This window comes from Haliotis rufescens, unplaced genomic scaffold, assembly GCF_023055435.1.
Source record: "Haliotis rufescens isolate VD_foot unplaced genomic scaffold, xgHalRufe1.0.p SCAF_6, whole genome shotgun sequence".
In the NCBI taxonomy this organism is placed as follows: Eukaryota; Metazoa; Mollusca; class Gastropoda; order Lepetellida; family Haliotidae; genus Haliotis; species Haliotis rufescens.
In genome coordinates this window covers 59,524,387-59,546,724 of record NW_025964334.1, presented here as the reverse complement: position 1 = coordinate 59,546,724, position 22,338 = coordinate 59,524,387, and the positions used below count along the sequence as shown (strand labels likewise).

General features: G+C 43.7%; 1 protein-coding gene across 4 annotated transcripts in view; it reads left to right on the top strand.

The window, feature by feature from the left end:
• The window catches only part of LOC124122882 (doublecortin domain-containing protein 1-like), an 88,594-nt gene extending 74,483 nt beyond the window's left edge, over positions 1–14,111 (top strand). For 2 of the 4 annotated variants that reach the window (XM_048385707.1, XM_048385706.1), the window contains exons 38-41: positions 3,934–4,020; positions 8,109–8,258; positions 11,274–11,459; positions 11,946–14,111. In XM_048385707.1, coding sequence (XP_048241664.1) covers positions 3,934–4,020; positions 8,109–8,258; positions 11,274–11,459; positions 11,946–11,999 — 477 coding nt within the window. In that variant the 3' untranslated portion in view covers positions 12,000–14,111. The remainder of the gene's footprint in view (positions 1–3,933; positions 4,021–8,108; positions 8,259–11,273; positions 11,460–11,945) is intronic. The other 2 variants (XR_007218710.1, XR_007218709.1) reach the window with 2 other exon arrangements.
• Positions 14,112–22,338: the final 8,227 nt, after the last annotated feature.

Here is a 22,338-nt window from a genome sequence, read left to right as displayed (position 1 = left end):
CATCTGGACACCCATGTTAGGGTTAGAGCCACCATCTGGACACCCATGTTAGGGTTAGGGCCACCATCTGGACACCCATGTTAGGGTAAGAGCCACCATCTGGACACCCATGTTAGGCTAGGGCCACCATCTGGACACCCATGTTAGGGTTAGAGCCACCATCTGGACACCCATGTTAGGGTTAGGGCCACCATCTGGACACCCATGTTAGGGTTAGGGCCACCATCTGGACACCCATGTTAGGGTTAGAGCCACCATCTGGACACCCATGTTGGGCTAGGGCCACCATCTGGACACCCATGTTAGGGTTAGAGCCACCATCTGGACACCCATGTTAGGGTTAGAGCCACCATCTGGACACCCATGTTAGGGTTAGGGCCACCATCTGGACACCCATGTTGGGCTAGGGCCACCATCTGGACACCCATGTTAGGGTTAGGGCCACCATCTGGACACCCATGTTGGGCTAGGGCCACCATCTGGACACCCATGTTAGGCTAGGGCCACCATCTGGACACCCATGTTAGGCTAGGGCCCCCATCTGGACACCCATGTTGGGCTAGGGCAACCATCTGGACACCCATGTTAGGCTAGGGCCACCATCTGGACACCCATGTTAGGCTAGGGCCACCATCTGGACACCCATGTTAGGCTAGGGCCACCATCTGGACACCCATGGTTGGGTTAGAGCCACCATCTGGACACCCATGTTAGGTTAGGGCCACCATCTGGACACCCATGTTAGGCTAGGGCCACCATCTGGACACCCATGGTTGGGTTAGAGCCACCATCTGGACACCCATGTTAGGTTAGGGCCACCATCTGGACACCCATGTTAGGCTAGGGCCACCATCTGGACACCCATGGTTGGGCTAGGGCCACCATCTGGACACCCATGTTAGGCTAGGGCCACCATCTGGACACCCATGTTAGGGTTAGAGCCACCATCTGGACACCCATGTTGGGCTAGGGCCACCATCTGGACACCCATGTTGGGCTAGGGCCACCATCTGGACACCCATGTTAGGGTTAGGGCCACCATCTGGACACCCATGTTGGGCTAGGACCACCATCTGGACACCCATGTTAGGCTAGGGCCACCATCTGGACACCCATGTTAGGGTTAGAGCCACCATCTGGACACCCATGTTAGGCTAGGGCCACCATCTGGACACCCATGTTAGGCTAGGACCACCATCTGGACACCCATGTTAGGGTTAGAGCCACCATCTGGACACCCATGTTAGGGTTAGGGCCACCATCTGGACACCCATGTTGGGCTAGGGCCACCATCTGGACACCCATGTTGGGCTAGGGCCACCATCTGGACACCCATGTTAGGCTAGGGCCACCATCTGGACACCCATGTTGGGCTAGGGCCACCATCTGGACACCCATGTTAGGGTTAGAGCCACCATCTGGACACCCATGTTAGGCTAGGGCCACCATCTGGACACCCATGTTAGGCTAGGACCACCATCTGGACACCCATGTTAGGGTTAGAGCCACCATCTGGACACCCATGTTGGGCTAGGGCCACCATCTGGACACCCATGTTAGGCTAGGGCCACCATCTGGACACCCATGTTTGGGTTAGGACCACAATCTGGACACTTGTGTCAATATTTTCAGGTAATAAAATGTTCAGTAATCTTGAGGTCATAGCTAGATCACTTTCATCATCTTGTCATCCATTTCCTAACTACACGACTCACAGTCCCGCTTGATGTACCCATCACCATGTTGTGTGGGTAATGGAATGTGTCACAAATTGCAACAAATTTGAGACTTGTGCAGAATCAGTCACTGTGTGAAACTGTACACTTGTGTGACATTGTATACTTCTGTGACATTGTATAGATATTGTGTGACACTGCATGATTGTGTGGTGTTCTTGTGTGGCACTGTATAGTGGTTTCATGGCACTGTGTAGTTGTGTGACACTTGTCTGACAAGGTATAGTTATTTGACACTTGTGTGACACGGTATAATTGTGTGACACTGTTCATACGTGTGACACTGCATAGCTGTTGTGTGACTGTTGTATGAGATTGTTTACCTAAGTGTGACACTGTTTGTTGTGTGAGATTGTGTACCTAAGTGTGACACTGTTTCTTGTGTGAGATTGTGTGAGAATGTGACACTGTTTGTTATGTGAGATTGTGTACTTAAATGTGACACTAATTGTTGTGTGAGAGTGTGACACTATTATGTGAGATTGTATACCTAAGTGTGACACTGTTGTGTGAGAGTGTGACACTGTTTGTTATGTGAGATTGTGTACTTAAGTGTGACACTATTTGTTTTGTGAGAGTGTGACACTGTTGTGTGATATTGTGTGCCTAAGTGTGACACTGTTTGTTGTGTGAGAGTGTGACACTGTTTGTTGTGTGAGAGTGTGACACTGTTTGTTGTGTGAGAGTGTGACACTGTTTGTTGTGTGAGCTTGTATACCTAAGTGTGACACTGTTTGTTATGTCAGATTGAGTACTTAAATGTGACACTGTTGGTTGTGTGAGTTTGTGTACCTAAGTGTGACACTATTAGTTGTGTGAGATTGTGTACCTAAGTGTGACACTATTTTTTGTGTGAGTGTGACACTGTTTGTTGTGTGAGATTGTATACCTAAGTGTGACACTGTTTGTTGTGTGAGAGGGTGTACCTAAGTGTGACACTGTTTGTTGTGTGAGATTTTGTACCTAAGTGTGACACTGATTGTTGTGTGAGATTGTGTACCTAAGTGTGACACTGTTTGTTGTGTAAGATTGTGTACCTAAGTGTGACACTGTTTGTTGTGTGAGATTGTGTACCTAAGTGTGACACTGTTTGTTGTGTAAGATTGTGTACCTAAGTGTGACACTGTTTGTTGTGTGAGATTGTGACATTGTTTGTTGTGTGAGATTGTGTACCTAAGTATTACACTGTTTGTTGAGTGAGAGTGTGACACTGTTGGTTGTGTGAGAGTGTGTACCTAAGTGTGACACTGTTTGCTGTGTGAGAGTGTGACACTGTTTGTTGTGTGAGAGTGTAACACTGTTTGTTGTGTGAAAGTGTGACACTGTTTGTTGTGTGAGAGTGTGACACTGTTTGTTGTGTGAGAGTGTGACACTGTTTGTTGTGTGAGATTGTGTACCTAAGTGTGACACTGTTTGTTGTGTGAGAGTGTGACAGTTTGTTGTGTGACAGTGTGTACCCAAGTGTGACACTGTTTGTTGTGTGAGATTGTGACACTGTTTGTTGTGTGAGAGTGTGACAGTTTGTTGTGTGAGATTGTCTACCTAAGTGTGACACTGTTTGTTGTGTGAGATTGTGACACTGTTTGTTGTGTGAGATTGTATACCTAAGTGTGACACTGTTTGTTGTGAGAGTGTGACACTGTTTGTTGTGTGAGAGTGTGTGCCTCAGTGTGACACTGTTTGTTGTGTGAGATTGTGTACCTAAGTGTGACACTGTTTGTTGTGTGAGAGTGTGACACTGTTTGTTGTGTGAGAGGGTGACACTGTTTGTTGTGTGAGATTGTGTACCTAAGTGTGACACTGTTTCTTGTGTGAGATTGTGTACCTAAGTGTGACACTGTTTGTTGTGTGAGATTGTGTACCTAAGTGTGACACTGTTTGTTGTGTGAGATTGTGTACCTAAGTGTAACACTGTTTGTTGTGTGAGATTGTGTACATAAGTGTGACACTGTTTGTTGTGTGAGATTGTGTACCTAAGTGTGACACTGTTTGTTGTGTGAGATTGTGTACCTAAGTGTGACACTGTTTGTTGTGTGAGAGTGTGACACTGTTTGTTGTGTGAGAGTGTGACACTGTTTGTTGTGTGAGATCGTGTACCTAAGTGTGACACTGTTTGTTGTGTGAGATCGTGTACCTAAGTGTGACACTGTTTGTTGTGTGAGATTGTGTACCTAAGTGTGACACTGTGTACCTGCAGACCCACCTGGGAGAGATCAAGGCCAACCAGAGACTGGGACTGGCCAGCATCAACCTGAAGGGGAAGCTGTACCACCAGCCAAACATGGTGAGTCCAACAACACCGACAGGGACATCATATAACCAGTGACTCACCATGGAGTCAGGCCATTGTTTGTTGTGTGAGATTGTAAGTCCAACAACACCGACAGGGACATCATATAACCAGTGACTCACCATGTAGTCAGGCCATTGTTTGTTGTGTGAGATTGTAAGTCCAACAACACCGACAGGGACATCATATAACCAGTGACTCACCATGTAGTCAGGCCATTGTTTGTTGTGTGAGATTGTAAGTCCAACAACACCGACAGGGACATCATAAAACCAGTGACTCACCATGTAGTCAGGCCATTGTTTGTTGTGTGAGATTGTAAGTCCAACAACACCGACAGGGACATCATATAACCAGTGACTCACCATGTAGTCAGGCCATTGTTTGTTGTGTGAGATTGTAAGTCCAACAACACCGACAGGGACATCATATAACCAGTGACTCACCATGTAGTCAGGCCATTGTTTGTTGTGTGAGATTGTAAGTCCAACAACACCGACAGGGACATCATATAACCAGTGACTCACCATGTAGTCAGGCCATTGTTTGTTGTGTGAGATTGTAAGTCCAACAACACCGACAGGGACATCATATAACCAGTGACTCGCCATGTAGTCAGGCCATTGTTTGTTGTGTGAGATTGTAAGTCCAACAACACCGACAGGGACATCATATAACCAGTGACTCGCCATGTAGTCAGGCCATTGTTTGTTGTGTGAGATTGTAAGTCCAACAACACCGACAGGGACATCATATAACCAGTGACTCACCATGTAGTCAGGCCATTGTTTGTTGTGTGAGATTGTAAGTCCAACAACACCGACAGGGACATCATATAACCAGTGACTCGCCATGTAGTCAGGCCATTGTTTGTTGTGTGAGATGGTGAGTCCAACAACACCGACAGGGACATCATATAACCAGTGACTCGCCATGTAGTCAGGCCATTGTTTGTTGTGTGAGATTGTAAGTCCAACAACACCGACAGGGACATCATATAACCAGTGACTCGCCATGTAGTCAGGCCATTGTTTGTTGTGTGAGATTGTAAGTCCAACAACACCGACAGGGACATCATATAACCAGTGACTCGCCATGTAGTCAGGCCATTGTTTGTTGTGTGAGATGGTGAGTCCAACAACACCGACAGGGACATCATATAACCAGTGACTCGCCATGGAGTCAGGCCATTGTTTGTTGTGTGAGATTGTAAGTCCAACAACACCGACAGGGACATCATATAACCAGTGACTCGCCATGGAGTCAGGCCATTGTTTGTTGTGTGAGATTGTAAGTCCAACAACACCGACAGGGACATCATATAACCAGTGACTCGCCATGGAGTCAGGCCATTGTTTGTTGTGTGAGATTGTAAGTCCAACAACACCGACAGGGACATCATATAACCAGTGACTCGCCATGGAGTCAGGCCATTGTTTGTTGTGTGAGATTGTAAGTCCAACAACACCGACAGGGACATCATATAACCAGTGACTCGCCATGGAGTCAGGCCATTGTTTGTTGTGTGAGATTGTGAGTCCAACAACACCGACAGGGACATCATATAACCAGTGACTCGCCATGGAGTCAGGCCATTGTTTGTTGTGTGAGATTGTAAGTCCAACAACACCGACAGGGACATCATATAACCAGTGACTCGCCATGGAGTCAGGCCATTGTTTGTTGTGTGAGATTGTGAGTCCAACAACACCGACAGGGACATCATATAACCAGTGACTCGCCATGGAGTCAGGCCATTGTTTGTTGTGTGAGATTGTAAGTCCAACAACACCGACAGGGACATCATATAACCAGTGACTCGCCATGTAGTCAGGCCATTGTTTGTTGTGTGAGATTGTAAGTCCAACAACACCGACAGGGACATCATATAACCAGTGACTCGCCATGGAGTCAGGCCATTGTTTGTTGTGTGAGATTGTAAGTCCAACAACACCGACAGGGACATCATATAACCAGTGACTCGCCATGTAGTCAGGCCATTGTTTGTTGTGTGAGATTGTAAGTCCAACAACACCGACAGGGACATCATATAACCAGTGACTCGCCATGTAGTCAGGCCATTGTTTGTTGTGTGAGATTGTAAGTCCAACAACACCGACAGGGACATCATATAACCAGTGACTCGCCATGTAGTCAGGCCATTGTTTGTTGTGTGAGATTGTAAGTCCAACAACACCGACAGGGACATCATATAACCAGTGACTCGCCATGTAGTCAGGCCATTGTTTGTTGTGTGAGATTGTAAGTCCAACAACACCGACAGGGACATCATATAACCAGTGACTCGCCATGTAGTCAGGCCATTGTTTGTTGTGTGAGATTGTAAGTCCAACAACACCGACAGGGACATCATATAACCAGTGACTCGCCATGGAGTCAGGCCATTGTTTGTTGTGTGAGATTGTAAGTCCAACAACACCGACAGGGACATCATATAACCAGTGACTCGCCATGGAGTCAGGCCATTGTTTTTTTTCATAGCTTACGGACTTCCTTTTCATAATGGTAGGGTGGGGTAAAAGTGAAAATACAAAATAATTAATCAATCAATCTTTATTTGTGCTTGGGGCCTCAGGCCCATATACAAAGTATACAAAGTATACAAAATACAAATTATACTACAAAGGTGATGGCGGTTTATCATACTTATATATTCAATGATAACAGAGTGTACAGTAATTAATGATAACATTCTCTCCTTACAAGTGAAGCTTTACAGAATTTTAACAAGTTTTCTACTATAGCTGGATCATAATCATTCATTAAATTAACAAAACATTTGGATGTGCATTTGCTTAAGTATTTCGTTGGTACAAAAAGTTTTCTCAAATCATTAAAACATGGGCATTTCATTATTATGTGGATTTCACCCCTGACACAGTTAAATTACAATTCTGACCATGCTGACAGATTCTTTTACATATTTCAACATTTATGTAGACTTTTGCACCTCCAGTTCTTAAAAGAGCTAAGTATCTTCTATGCATTAAATAACTTTTGCAATACACATATGGTTCAGCATTTAATGAAAATTTGTATTTACTGTAACTATCAAATCTTATACTTTCTCTTAATTTTCCTTGCCACTCTTGAAAAGAAATATCTCCTAATCTAAGTTTAATCATACTTTTTAAATAATCACTATTTCCAACTCCTTGAGAGAACCAGACTTCTCAAGACCTATCAAACATAAAGATTCTCTAATATTTGTTACCCAGTTTCTCCTGTCACATTCATCTAAGTGTTTTAATATATTATACGACTTTTTTGGTATTATATCATCTGACATGTGTATTAATCTAAGCCAATATTTTATACATTGCACAAATGAATCATCATATAAGGGGTATCTGCCACATTCTCTCACAGCCATAGCATTTGGAGTTTGTGACGGTAAACCAAGAAATCTTTTACATGCATAATTCTAAAAGAAATTCAAATGTATTGGTGCCCCAAATATCTGCACCTTGGTGGTATTTAGAAAAATATGGAATTTTGAAAAAACACGAACGATGGACTTTTAATAACCAAAATGTTGAAATAGTATGAAATTTTAAGATCATTAAATGAACTTGGGTGCTTGTCTTATGACTATGTAAAGGAATGTAATGTTGAAAATAGGAGAATCTAGTCATCAACCAAAAATAATTAAAAAACATGAACATAATGAATGTTTATGATGATCTTTTACAATTATTGGCAGTTGAGTAAAATAAAGAAATACATACTTTATCGTGGAAAGTAAAGAGAAAGGGTTGTCTCCCTTTCCCAGTTGTCTCCCTTTCCCAGTAGTCTCCCTTTCCCAGTAGTCTCCCTTTCCCAGTAGTCTCCCTTTCCCAGTAGTCTCCCTTTCCCAGTAGTCTCCCTTTCCCAGTTGTCTCCCTTTCCCAGTAGTCTTACACTGTTAATCAGACATGTATGGTCTTCCCAAAGTACTGTCTGCAGCTTGTCAATAAGGTATTTATTATTTAGAGCCTAATGGTAAACAAAGCTACATTGTGTCCCATCAGGAAGGTTATAAGACATGAACCAGTAGTGTAAAGATTCTAGTTTCTTTGTAGAAACGAGTGCAGGTGTACCCTAACGGTGAGAGCCTGGAGAGGGCGTTGTACGTTTGGGGGGAGACGCTGGATCAGCTTCTAGAGACTTCCACCCACAAGCTGACGCTCTGGAAGAAGGCCCAGATGTTCTTCACATCCGATGGAAAGCTGGTCAGTAGATAGACACTTCATATTCACCAGCTGGTCAGTAGAAATACTCTCCATATAGACCAGCTGGTCAGTAGATAGACACTTCATATACACCAGCTGGTCAGTAGATAGACACTTCATATACACCAGCTGGTCAGTAGATATACTCTCCATATACACCAGCTGGTCAGTAGATAGACACTTCATATTCACCAGCTGGTCAGTAGAAATACTCTCCATATACACCAGCTGGTCAGTAGATAGACACTTCATATACACCAGCTGGTCAGTAGATATACTCTCCATATACACCAGCTGGTCAGTAGATAGACACTTCATATACACCAGCTGGTCAGTAGATAGACACTTCATATACACCAGCTGGTTAGTAGATATACTCTCCATATACACCAGCTGGTCAGTAGATAGACACTTCATATACACCAGCTGGTCAGTAGATAGACACTTCATATACACCAGCTGGTCAGTAGATATACTCTCCATATACACCAGCTGGTCAGTAGATATACTCTCCATATACACTATGCAGCTGGTCAGTAGATATATTCTCCATATACACCAGCTGGTCAGTAGATAGACACTTCATATACACCAGCTGGTCAGTAGATATACTCTCCATATACACCAGCTGGTGAGTAGATAGACACTTCATATACACCAGCTGGTCAGTAGATATACTCTCCATATACACCAGCTGGTCAGTAGATAGACACTTCATATACACCAGCTGGTCAGTAGATAGACACTTCATATACACCAGCTGGTCAGTAGATATACTCTCCATATACACCAGCTGGTCAGTAGATATACTCTCCATATACACTATGCAGCTGGTCAGTAGATATATTCTCCATATACACCAGCTGGTCAGTAGATAGACACTTCATATACACCAGCTGGTCAGTAGATATACTCTCCATATACACCAGCTGGTGAGTAGATAGACACTTCATATACACCAGCTGGTCAGTAGATATACTCTCCATATACACCAGCTGGTCAGTAGATATACTCTCCATATACACTATGCAGCTGGTCAGTAGATATATTCTCCATATACACCAGCTGGTCAGTAGATATACTCTCCATATACACCAGCTGGTAAGTAGATATACTCTCCATATACACTATGCAGCTGGTCAGTAGATAGACACTCCGTATACACCAGCTGGTCAGTAGATATACTCTCCATATACACCAGCTGGTCAGTAGATATACTCTCCATATACACTATGCAGCTGGTCAGTAGATATATTCTCCATATACACCAGCTGGTCAGTAGATATACTCTCCATATACACCAGCTGGTAAGTAGATATACTCTCCATATACACTATGCAGCTGGTCAGTAGATAGACACTCCATATACACCAGCTGGTCAGTAGATAGACACTCCATATGCACCAGCTGGTCAGTAGATATACTCTCCATATATACCATGCAGCTGGTCAGTAGATATACACTCCATATACACTAGCTGGTAAGTAGATATACTCTCCATATACACTATGCAGCTGGTCAGTAGATAGACACTCCATATACACCAGCTGGTCAGTAGATAGACACTCCATATGCACCAGCTGGTCAGTAGATATACTCTCCATATACACTATGCAGCTGGTCAGTAGTTATACGCTCCATATACACCAGCTGGTCAGTAGATATACTCTCCATATATACCATGCAGCTGGTCAGTAGATATACACTCCATATACACTAGCTGGTCTGTAGATATATGCTCCATATACACCAGCTGGTCAGTAGTTATACATTCCATATACACCAGCTGGTCAGTAGATATACACTCCATATACACCAGCTGGTCAGTAGATATACTCTCCATATATACCATGCAGCTGGTCAGTAGATATACACTCCATATACACTAGCTGGTAAGTAGATATACTCTCCATATACACTATGCAGCTGGTCAGTAGATAGACACTCCATATACACCAGCTGGTCAGTAGATAGACACTCCATATGCACCAGCTGGTCAGTAGATATACTCTCCATATACACTATGCAGCTGGTCAGTAGTTATACGCTCCATATACACCAGCTGGTCAGTAGATATACTCTCCATATATACCATGCAGCTGGTCAGTAGATATACACTCCATATACACTAGCTGGTCTGTAGATATATGCTCCATATACACCAGCTGGTCAGTAGTTATACATTCCATATACACCAGCTGGTCAGTAGATATACACTCCATATACACCAGCTGGTCAGTAGATATACTCTCCATATACACCAGCTGGTCAGTAGATAGACACTCCATATACACCAGCTGGTCAGTAGATATACACTACATATACACCAGCTGGTCAGTAGATATACACTCCATATACACTATGCAGCTGGTCAGTAGATATACACTACATATACACCAGTTGGTCAGTAGATATACACTACATATACACCAGCTGGTCAGTAGATATACACTCCATATACACCAGCTGGTCAGTAGATATACTCTCCATATATACCATGCAGCTGGTCAGTAGATATACACTCCATATACACTAGCTGGTCTGTAGATATATGCTCCATATACACCAGCTGGTCAGTAGTTATACATTCCATATACACCAGCTGGTCAGTAGATATACACTCCATATACACCAGCTGGTCAGTAGATATACTCTCCATATACACCAGCTGGTCAGTAGATAGACACTCCATATACACCAGCTGGTCAGTAGATATACACTACATATACACCAGCTGGTCAGTAGATATACACTCCATATACACTATGCAGCTGGTCAGTAGATATACACTACATATACACCAGCTGGTCAGTAGATATACACTCCATATACACCAGCTGGTCAGTAGATATAAGCTCCATATACGCCATCTGGTCTGTCGATAACAAACATTGACAGATATGACACACACTTTGTATTTAAAGGATACATTGACAGCTGTGATATAGCTGTGACACACAATATTTAGTTATAGCTACTGTCAAATAAATGGGATGTTTTTGTGTTTTTTTGCAGATTGAGACATTCGAGGACATCGAGCGGGACCAGTTGCTCTGTGTCTCCACGGGGAAGGCCTTCAAGAAGCCGCGAGTGCAGATGTTGGATGTGGAGGTCAAGGCCAGCTGGGGTCGAGCACGACGAGAGTATGGGCCGTCGGCCACGGATGTTAGAGTTGACGCTAAGGGGAATCCTACAGTGGATGTAAGCTTCCTGATAATCGACATTCGATCTTTCATTGAAATAAATTTACTTTACATATTTGATTTTCAAGATTCTTGATTTCTTGTGGGGTTCGGTTGTTTGCGGTATATATATATTACCACATTGTAGCACTGGAGACCCTATCAAACTTTCTGATTACAGTATTGAACCAAGGAATGCATTTAACATTTGTTCACATGAAAACTACCCCAGTGTTGATGTATAGTGGCCAAGTCATTGGTTCAAGGAGATGGTAAAATGGAATGTACACATAAGAAATTCTGTGAATGACCAGTTGTCGTCTCATGTAATGACCTATGGTGGATCTGCATGTGTGTGTGCTATAATTCTACTTGGTGATATGTGTATTATGTGGGCCAGACGACCTTGAAGTGTTAAATTAAAAACTTTTCATAATCTGTAAATGCCGAGTCAGCTGATTCTGCATCCACTTCTTCATCACTACAACGTATGCTTCATCTTCAGGTGGATCCGTTTGGTCCTCCAGAGCTGGCCTTACCTTTAGAAGCTCCAAAGTAGGGCGGGACAGTCCGTGGAGCCAGGGATGGAGCAAGACTCACAAGCCTTCTTGCAGCAGCAGCAGCAGCAGCAACAACAGCAGCAGCAACAGCAGCAGCAGCAGCAACAGCAGCAACAGCACAGTACATTGATTCCAGAGATTGGCTGGAGGTGCTACAGTCTATGCCAGATTGATGTGTATATAATGCAGAATTTGATGTAGGGCTTAGCTTTAATAAGACATAGCATCAATAGGTTTGACTATGGCAATGTTATAGAGTTCTGTGTGGGTTTATTTTCATCTGCAGTTGTTAAAATATGCAACTTTCAAAACTTTGAGCCCAATTTTGATCAGTATGTAGTTATTCAATACAAGCCCGGTATCAGTGTGGTAGATAGTTGCAGAATATTAATCAGAATACCAGGGCGTTGTGGGGACATCTGTCTGTGATTGTGACATAGAATGATCTCAGCTGGAGTGAGCACTCCCTGCCAAAAGAAACTCTGACCAGGTGTATATATTCAGGAGAATCAACTTGGGGATGGAATGAAGGTGACACCATGAACTTGGTATCTTGGGGTCAGGGATCCCTTGTTCCTAATTGCACAAAAGTTATTTTCTTGATATGGCCTGTGTACCACCACCCAGAGACCTGCTTGTAAAGCTTAATTTCCCCTACTTGGGAGTTTCTTGCCCATGACCTTGACCTTTGTTTTATCTGTCTCACACTAGTGGAGTGGCTGGTGGGCAGTTGTCAGGATATACCCAGCGCTTTCTAGTCAATGTACCCAGATCTGTATGTGTGGCCATTAAATATCACTTGCCTCATTCTGGTGTAACTGATGATATACAGCTGTGAGTTGCTGAAGCTTTCTGAAGGACAGTTACAAATAACATGTATGACTGGTACTTCTTGGTCTGTAGACGATGTATTTGTCTTCATTGGTGGTTGTGCTTCACTTGGTAGGCACACAGTGTGTCTACGAACACAAGGTCCATGTGAACATCTCACGGTCTATGTTAGCACCAGAAGGTCCATGTGAACATCACATGCAAGGTCCATGTGAACATCATACGGTCTATGTCAACACCACAAGGTCCATGTGAACATCACACGGTCTATGTTAACACCACAAGGTCCATGTGAACATCATACGGTCTATGTCAACACCACAAGGTCCATGTGAACATCACACGGTCTATGTTAACATCACACGGTGTATGGTAACACAAGGTCCATGTGAACATCACACGGTCTATGTTAACACCACAAGTTCCATGTGAACATCACACGGTCTATGTTAACACCACAAGTTCCATGTGAACATCACACGGTCTATGTTAACACCACAAGGTCCATGTGAACATCACACGGTCTATGTTAACATCACAAGGTCCATGTGAACATCACACAGTCTATGGTAACACAAGGTCCATGTGAACATCACACGGTCTATGTCAACACCACAAGGTCCATGTGAACATCACACGGTCTATGTTAACACCACAAGGTCCATGTGAACATTACACGGTCTATGTTAACATCACAAGGTCCATGTGAACATCACACGGTCTATGGTAACACAAGGTCCATGTGAACATCACACGGTCTATGCTAACACCACAAGTTCCATGTGAACACCATTTTAAAGTACCAACCGGAAACATTGTGACCGATATATGATATTTTATCATTTTATTTAATTTATGTCGTCAAATTTGTTTGTTTTACTTACGAGAAGATCTGTGTGACAGAAATTGTTTTAATCCTCTGTCCAATTCCGTCCAAGTTATTGGTTGTGTTTGTCTGTGATATGATCCTGTTTACTGTACGTTTATCTGCTATATAAGTTTATGAAATAACATTGATAGTATACATAATCATCTTACCTCTGTAGCAGACTAACATACTTTCTAATTAATTAGGAATCATTTTACAAGTGTTTACCGTATACATGACAAGAGTCTTTACCGTCAGATAGAATAGGATTTTGTTACTGTTTTTGCTTAGTGTGTACCATATTTTTATAGAGAAATATTGATGATGTTACTTGCAAACATTATTGTACAAAAATCGTTTTCTAAGGAGCTTGTTTCAACAAATAAACTTGCGGAATAAAATCTAAATAGCATTATATCCGTCATTAGTGATTTGTTGTGTGTCAGAAATATGTGAAGGGTTGTTGTGTGTCAGAAATGTGGGAAGGGTTGTTGTGTGGAAAGAAATATGTGAAGGGTTGTTGTGTGTCAGAAATATGTGAAGGGTTGTTGTGTGTCAGAAATATGTGAAGGGTTGTTGTGTGTCAGAAATACGTGAAGGGTTGTTGTGTGTCAGAAATATGGGAAGGGTTGTTGTGTGTCAGAAATATGTGAAGGGTTGTTGTGTGTCAGAAATATGTGAAGGGTTGTTGTGTGTCAGATATACGTGAAGGGTTGTTGTGTGTCAGATATATGGGAAGGGTTGTTGTGTGTCAGAAATATGTGAAGGGTTGTTGTGTGTCAGAAATATGGGAAGGGTTGTTGTGTGTCAGATATATGTGAAGGGTTGTTGTGTGGAAAGAAATATGTGAAGGGTTGTTGTGTGTCAGATATATATATACGTGAAGGGTTGTTGTGTGTCAGATATATGTGAAGGGTTGTTGTGTGGAAAGAAATATGTGGAGGGTTGTTGTGTGTCAGAAATACGTGAAGGGTTGTTGTGTGTCAGATATATGTGAAGGGTTGTTGTGTGGAAAGAAATATGTGGAGGGTTGTGGTGTGTCAGATATACGTGAAGGGTTGTTGTGTGTCAGATATATGTGAAGGGTTGTTGTGTGGAAAGAAATATGTGAAGGGTTGTTGTGTGGAAAGAAATATGTGGAGGGTTGTTGTGTGTCAGAAATATGGGAAGGGTTGTTGTGTGTCAGAAATATGTGAAGGGTTGTTGTGTGGAAAGAAATATGTGAAGGGTTGTTGTGTGGAAAGAAATATGTGAAGGGTTGTTGTGTGTCAGATATATGTGAAGGGTTGTTGTGTGTCAGATATATGTGAAGGGTTGTTGTGTGTCAGATATATGTGAAGGGTTGTTGTGTGTCAGATATATGTGAAGGGTTGTTGTGTGTCAGATATATGTGAAGGGTTGTTGTGTGTCAGATATATGTGAAGGGTTGTTGTGTGGAAAGAAATATGTGGAGGGTTGTTGTGTGTCAGAAATATGGGAAGGGTTGTTGTGTGTCAGAAATATATGAAGGGTTGTTGTGTGGAAAGAAATATGTGGAGGGTTGTTGTGTGTCAGAAATATGGGAAGGGTTGTTGTGTGGAAAGAAATATGTGAAGGGTTGTTGTGTGTCAGATATATGTGAAGGGTTGTTGTGTGTCAGATATATGTGAAGGGTTGTTGTGTGTCAGATATATGTGAAGGGTTGTTGTGTGTCAGATATATGTGAAGGGTTGTTGTGTGGAAAGAAATATGGTAAGGGTTGTTGTGTGGAAAGAAATATGTGAAGGGTTGTTGTGTGTCAGAAATATGTGAAGGGTTGTTGTGTGTCAGAAATATGGGAAGGGTTGTTGTGTGTCAGATATATGTGAAGGGTTGTTGTGTGGAAAGAAATATGTGAAGGGTTGTTGTGTGTCAGAAATATGTGAAGGGTTGTTGTGTGGAAAGAAATATGTGAAGGGTTGTTGTGTGTCAGAAATATGGGAAGGGTTGTTGTGTGTCAGATATATGTGAAGGGTTGTTGTGTGGAAAGAAATATGTGAAGGGTTGTTGTGTGTCAGAAATATGTGAAGGGTTGTTGTGTGGAAAGAAATATGTGGAGGGTTGTTGTGTGTCAGAAATATGGGAAGGGTTGTTGTGTGGAAAGAAATATGTGAAGGGTTGTTGTGTGTCAGAAATATGTGAAGGGTTGTTGTGTGTCAGAAATATGTGGAGGGTTGTTGTGTGTCAGAAATATGTGGAGGGTTGTTGTGTGTCAGAAATATGTGAAGGGTTGTTGTGTGTCAGAAATATGGGAAGGGTTGTTGTGTGTCAGATATATGTGAAGGGTTGTTGTGTGTCAGAAATATGGGAAGGGTTGTTGTGTGTCAGATATATGGGAGGGGTTGTTGTGTGTCAGATATATGGGAAGGGTTGTTGTGTGACAGAAATATGGGAAGGGTTGTTGTGTGTCAGAAATATGGGAAGGGTTGTTGTGTGGAAAGAAATATGTGAAGGGTTGTTGTGTGGAAAGAAATATGTGAAGGGTTGTTGTGTGTCAGAAATATGGGAAGGGTTGTTGTGTGTCAGATATATGGGAAGGGTTGTTGTGTGTCAGAAATATGGGAAGGGTTGTTGTGTGTCAGAAATATGTGAAGGGTTGTTGTGTGTCAGAAATATGTGAAGGGTTGTTGTGTGGAAAGAAATATGTGAAGGGTTGTTGTGTGGAAAGAGGTGTAAGATCTGGAGCATGCAAGCAAAGCAGAGGATTGGAGGGAGAGAACAGGGCATGAACCGTACATTGGTCTAAGGCCCAGACATTACCTGGCAGAGTTAACGGTATTGCAGGGATCTGCTGGTCGAAGGTTGTAATAGCACATTCATGTTTCAACCTATATATCCAAACAAAATATTGGTGCATTGTAGGGCTGGTTATGGGCCTGATTAGGGCTGGGACGGGTTACTCGGGAACTCGGGTTGGGTGGGTGCTGAGCAGCACCCGGGTACCCACAGGACAACCTGGACCCGCGGTTGGTCACGTGATATATTGTTTTATGACAAAAATTATCTAGAACTCCATGGTTACACATGTCACTAATGTTCCCATTTCTTTCTGACTAGGCACCCATTCCTTTTGACTTTTATATGTTTGAACAAAAAAACAACTTCAGTGCATGTATGACCAGACTGTTTGATACGTGTATTAAAATACATTTTGCCAAGGCTACAGTCAAACTATTCCCAATCAGCCATTTTGTACCCAACTTTAGAGACCTACAGTGTGAACCCAGGTTGGGTCGGGTAATAGCGGGGTGGGTACCTGGGTAGTAAATTTGGACTCGTGCCAGCCCTATTGCATTGACGGGCCCACTTTCAGAGTCGAATCAATTCCTTGTGCAGAGATGAGTCCCTTGGCCTGATTGTGTCCCTTCATTAGTCAGCAACATTCCAGTGCCTCACACAAGTTGACACATCGTCATATAAAACAACTGAATGCTGTTCTTAGAGGTGTTAAACCAAACTCACACACTCACTCACTCTGTGAGGCGACCCGTGAAGATCCAGGGTAGAATAGGTCCTCCCATGCCGATGCTTGCCATAAAAAGTGACTATGCTTGTTGTAAAAGGCGATCGGGTGGTGAGAATCACTGACTTGGTTGATGCATGTCATCGTATCCCAAATGCGAAGAATCAATGATCATGATGTCAATCACTGGATTTTCTGGTCCAGACTCGATCATTTACAGACTGACGGCATATAGCTGGAATATTGCTGAGTGTGGAGTTAAACAACAAACAAACAAACAAACAAACAAACACTCTATGAGGCAACAGATTCAAGAACCCGCACTGAAGCAACAAGCATATACCCGGTATTGCTTACGACCAATTCCAACCCAGAATACCAACAGCTCTGTATTTTCTGAAACTGAACTGCTTCATTCATGGTTGTTAGAATAGGTCTTTCAAATATCCATGTAACATTTTTAAAAAGTTTATTAAGTAGGTTTATATAATCCATATGCACATCACCTAGACCGCATTTATAGATAACTTAGACCTCATTTACAGAGCACAAAGACCATGTGTACAAATCACCTAGACCTCAATTGGAGATCATCTAGACCTCATTTACAGATCACCAAGACCTAATTTTATATCACCTGCACAAAATTATTGCTGATCTGAGGAATGTGATAGTGACGTTCTATTCTGACCCAGAATCCGCAGGGGCAGACAAGCATGTGACGGTGAAGACCTATCTGACCCAGAATCCTCAGGGGGAGACAAGCATGTGATGGTGAAGACGTATCTGACCCAGAATCCTCAGGGGGAGACAAGCATGTGATGGTGAAGACGTATCTGACCCAGAATCCTCAGAGAGAGACAAGCATGTGATAGTGAAGACGTATCTGACCAAGAAACCTCAGAGGGAGACAAGCATGTGATAGTGAAGACGTATCTGACCCAGAATCCTCAGAGGGAGACAAGCATGTGATAGTGAAGACGTATGTGACCCAGAAACCTCAGGGGGAGACAAGCATGTGATAGTGAAGACCTATCTGACCCAGAATCCTCAGAGGGAGACAAGCATGTGATAGTGAAGACCTATCTGACCCAGAATCCTCAGGGGGAGACAAGCATGTGATAGTGAAGACCTATCTGACCCAGAATCCTCAGGGGGAGACAAGCATGTGATAGTGAAGACCTATCTGACCCAGAATCCTCAGGGGGAGACAAGCATGTGATAGTGAAGACCTATCTGACCCAGAATCCTCAGGGGGAGATAAGCATGTGATAGTGACGTTCTATTCTGACCCAGAATCCTCAGGGGGAGACAAGCATGTGATAGTGAAGACCTATCTGACCCAGAATCCTCAGGGGGAGACAAGCATGTGATAGTGAAGACATATCTGACCCAGAATCCTCAGGGGGAGATAAGCATGTGATAGTGACGTTCTATTCTGACCCAGAATCCTCAGGGGGAGACAAGCATGTGATAGTGAAGACCTATCTGACCCAGAATCCTCAGGGGGAGATAAGCATGTGATAGTGACGTTCTATTCTGACCCAGAATCCGCAGGGGGAGACAAGCATGTGATAGTGAAGACCTATCTGACCCAGAATCCTCAGGGGGAGACAAGCATGTGATAGTGAAGACCAATCTGACCCAGAATCCTCAGGGGGAGACAAGCATGTGATAGTGAAGACCTATCTGATCCAGAATCCTCAGGGGGAGACAAACATGTGATAGTGAAGACCTATCTGACCCAGAATCCTCAGGGGGAGACAAGCATGTGATAGTGAAGACCTATCTGACCCAGAATCCTCAGGGGGAGACAAGCATGTGATAGTGAAGACATATCTGACCCAGAATCCTCAGGGGGAGACAAGCATGTGATAGTGAAGACATATCTGACCCAGAATCCTCAGGGGGAGACAAGCATGTGATAGTGAAGACATATCTGACCCAGAATCCTCAGGGGGAGACAAGCATGTGATAGTGAAGACATATCTGACCCAGAATCCTCAGGGGGAGACAAGCATGTGATAGTGAAGACATATCTGACCCAGAATCCTCAGGGGGAGACAAGCATGTGATAGTGAAGACCTATCTGACCCAGAATCCTCAGGGGGAGACAAACGTCATAGTGAAGACCCTTTCTGACCCAGAATCCTCAGGGGGAGACAAGCATGTGATGGTGAAGACCTATCTGACCCAGAATCCTCAGGGGGAGACAAGCATGTGATAGTGAAGACCTATCTGACCCAGAATCCTCAGGGGGAGACAAGCATGTGATAGTGAAGACCTATCTGACCCAGAATCCTCAGGGGGAGACAAGCATGTGATAGTGAAGACCTATCTGACCCAGAATCCTCAGGGGGAGACAAGCATGTGATAGTGAAGACCTATCTGACCCAGGATCCTCAGGGGGAGACAAGCATGTGATAGTGAAGACATATCTGACCCAGAATCCTCAGGGGGAGACAAGCATGTGATAGTGAAGACCTATCTGACCCAGGATCCTCAGGGGGAGACAAGCATGTGATAGTGAAGACATATCTGACCCAGAATCCTCAGGGGGAGACAAGCATGTGATAGTGAAGACCTATCTGTCCCAGGGGGAGACCAGCATGTGATGGTGAAGACCTATCTGACCAAGAATCCTCAGGGGGAGACAAGCATGTGATAGTGAAGACCTATCTGACCCAGAATCCTCAGGGGGAGACAAGCATGTGATAGTGAAGACCTATCTGACCCAGAATCCTCAGGGGGAGACAAGCATGTGATAGTGAAGACCTATCTGACCCAGGATCCTCAGGGGGAGACAAGCATGTGATAGTGAAGACCTATCTGACCCAGAATCCTCAGGGGGAGACAAGCATGTGATAGTGAAGACCTATCTGACCCAGAATCCTCAGGGGGAGACAAGCATGTGATAGTGAAGACCTATCTGACCCAGGATCCTCAGGGGGAGACAAGCATGTGATAGTGAAGACATATCTGACCCAGAATCCTCAGGGGGAGACAAGCATGTGATAGAGTAGACCTATCTGACCCAGGATCCTCAGGGGGAGACAAGCATGTGATAGTGAAGACATATCTGACCCAGAATCCTCAGGGGGAGACAAGCATGTGATAGTGAAGACCTATCTGTCCCAGGGGGAGACCAGCATGTGATGGTGAAGACCTATCTGACCCAGAATCCTCAGGGGGAGACAAGCATGTGATAGTGAAGACATATCTGACCCAGAATCCTCAGGGGGAGACAAGCATGTGATAGTGAAGACATATCTGACCCAGGGGGAGACAAGCATGTGATGGTGAAGACGTATCTGACCCAGAATCCTCAGGGGGAGATAAGCATGTGATAGTGAAGACATATCTGACCCAGAATCCTCAGGGGGAGACAAGCATGTGATAGTGAAGACCTATCTGATCCAGAATCCTCAGGGGGAGACAAGCATGTGATAGTGAAGACATATCTGACCCAGGGGGAGACAAGCATGTGATGGTGAAGACGTATCTGACCCAGGATCCTCAGGGGGAGACAAGCATGTGATAGTGAAGACCTATCTGACCCAGAATCCTCAGGGGGAGACCAGCATGTGATAGTGAAGACCTATCTGACCCAGAATCCTCAGGGGGAGACAGGCATGTGATAGTGAAGACCTATCTGACCCAGAATCCTCAGGGGGAGACAAGCATGTGATAGCGAAGACCTATCTGACCCAGAATCCTCAGGGGGAGACAAGCATGTGATAGTGAAGACCTATCTGACCCAGAATCCTCAGGGGGAGACAAGCATGTGATAGTGAAGACCTATCTGACCCAGAATCCTCAGGGGGAGACAAGCATGTGATAGTGAAGACATATCTGACCCAGAATCCTCAGGGGGAGACAAGCATGTGATAATGAAGACCTATCTGACCCAGGATCCTCAGGAGGAGACAAGCATGTGATAGTGAAGACCTATCTGACCCAGAATCCTCAGGGGGAGACAAGCATGTGATAGTGAAGACCTATCTGACCCAGAATCCTCAGGGGGAGACAAACATGATAGTGAAGACCTATCTGACCCAGAATCCTCAGGGGGAGACAAACGTGATAGTGAAGACATATCTGACCCAGAATCCTCAGGGGGAGACAAACGTGATAGTGAAGACCTATCTGACCCAGAATCCTCAGGGGGAGACAAACGTGATAGTGAAGACCTATCTGACCCAGAATCCTCAGGGGGAGACAAGCATGTGATAGTGAAGACCTATCTGACCCAGAATCCTCAGGGGGAGACAAACGTGATAGTGAAGACCTATCTGACCCAGAATCCTCAGGGGGAGACAAACATCAGGGGGAAATTGGCATACTGGTTGAACAGAGACATATTTTGAACAAAGTCACTAACCTGAGGAGACACCACAATATATCTCATGAGCTCATGTCAGGGCAGGTTTGTTTCAAAAACAGCAAGAAAAACATGAGGATATTGTTTACAGATTTATTTCACATACTTCAGCAACTTGTGAGAAATAACAGTGATAATAAGAGATAACAGTTAACATGGATACCGACATGGTAAGGCACACTTTTTAATGTACGGACATACTAGGACAACATCAACTGATATGAATGATATCATATGACAAATTGGATAGATGGAAAATAACAAGTATTTTTCAACAGTGCAATGGCTGTTTTCAATCATCATCATCATCATCATCATCATCATCATCACATTTTGGACTGGCCTTAAGGAAGTTTGATTCATTTGGCAAGGGTGGGGTTGAAATCTCATTTAGTTCTGTCTATAAAAGAGATATTTCACCAATACAATCCCTGTCATAATGCATTTTAATGTCCCAACCTTTAGTTTGTTTGTTGGTTAGTTTGTTGTTGAACGCTGCACTCAGCAATATTCCAGCGACATGTACATGACATCTGTAAATAATCAAGTCTGGACCAGACAATCAAGTGATAGAAATCATGAGCATCCATCCACGCAATTTGGATACAATGACATGACAAGCACAGTTGCCTTAAATGCAAGCATGGGTTGCTGAAGACCTATTCTACCCCGGATCTTCTGAAATAACCATGACAAGGGCTTTTGAATCAATCATTCAACATTATTTTCTAGAACTAAACACTGAACTACATAAACAACAATGACCCAGGTGCTATC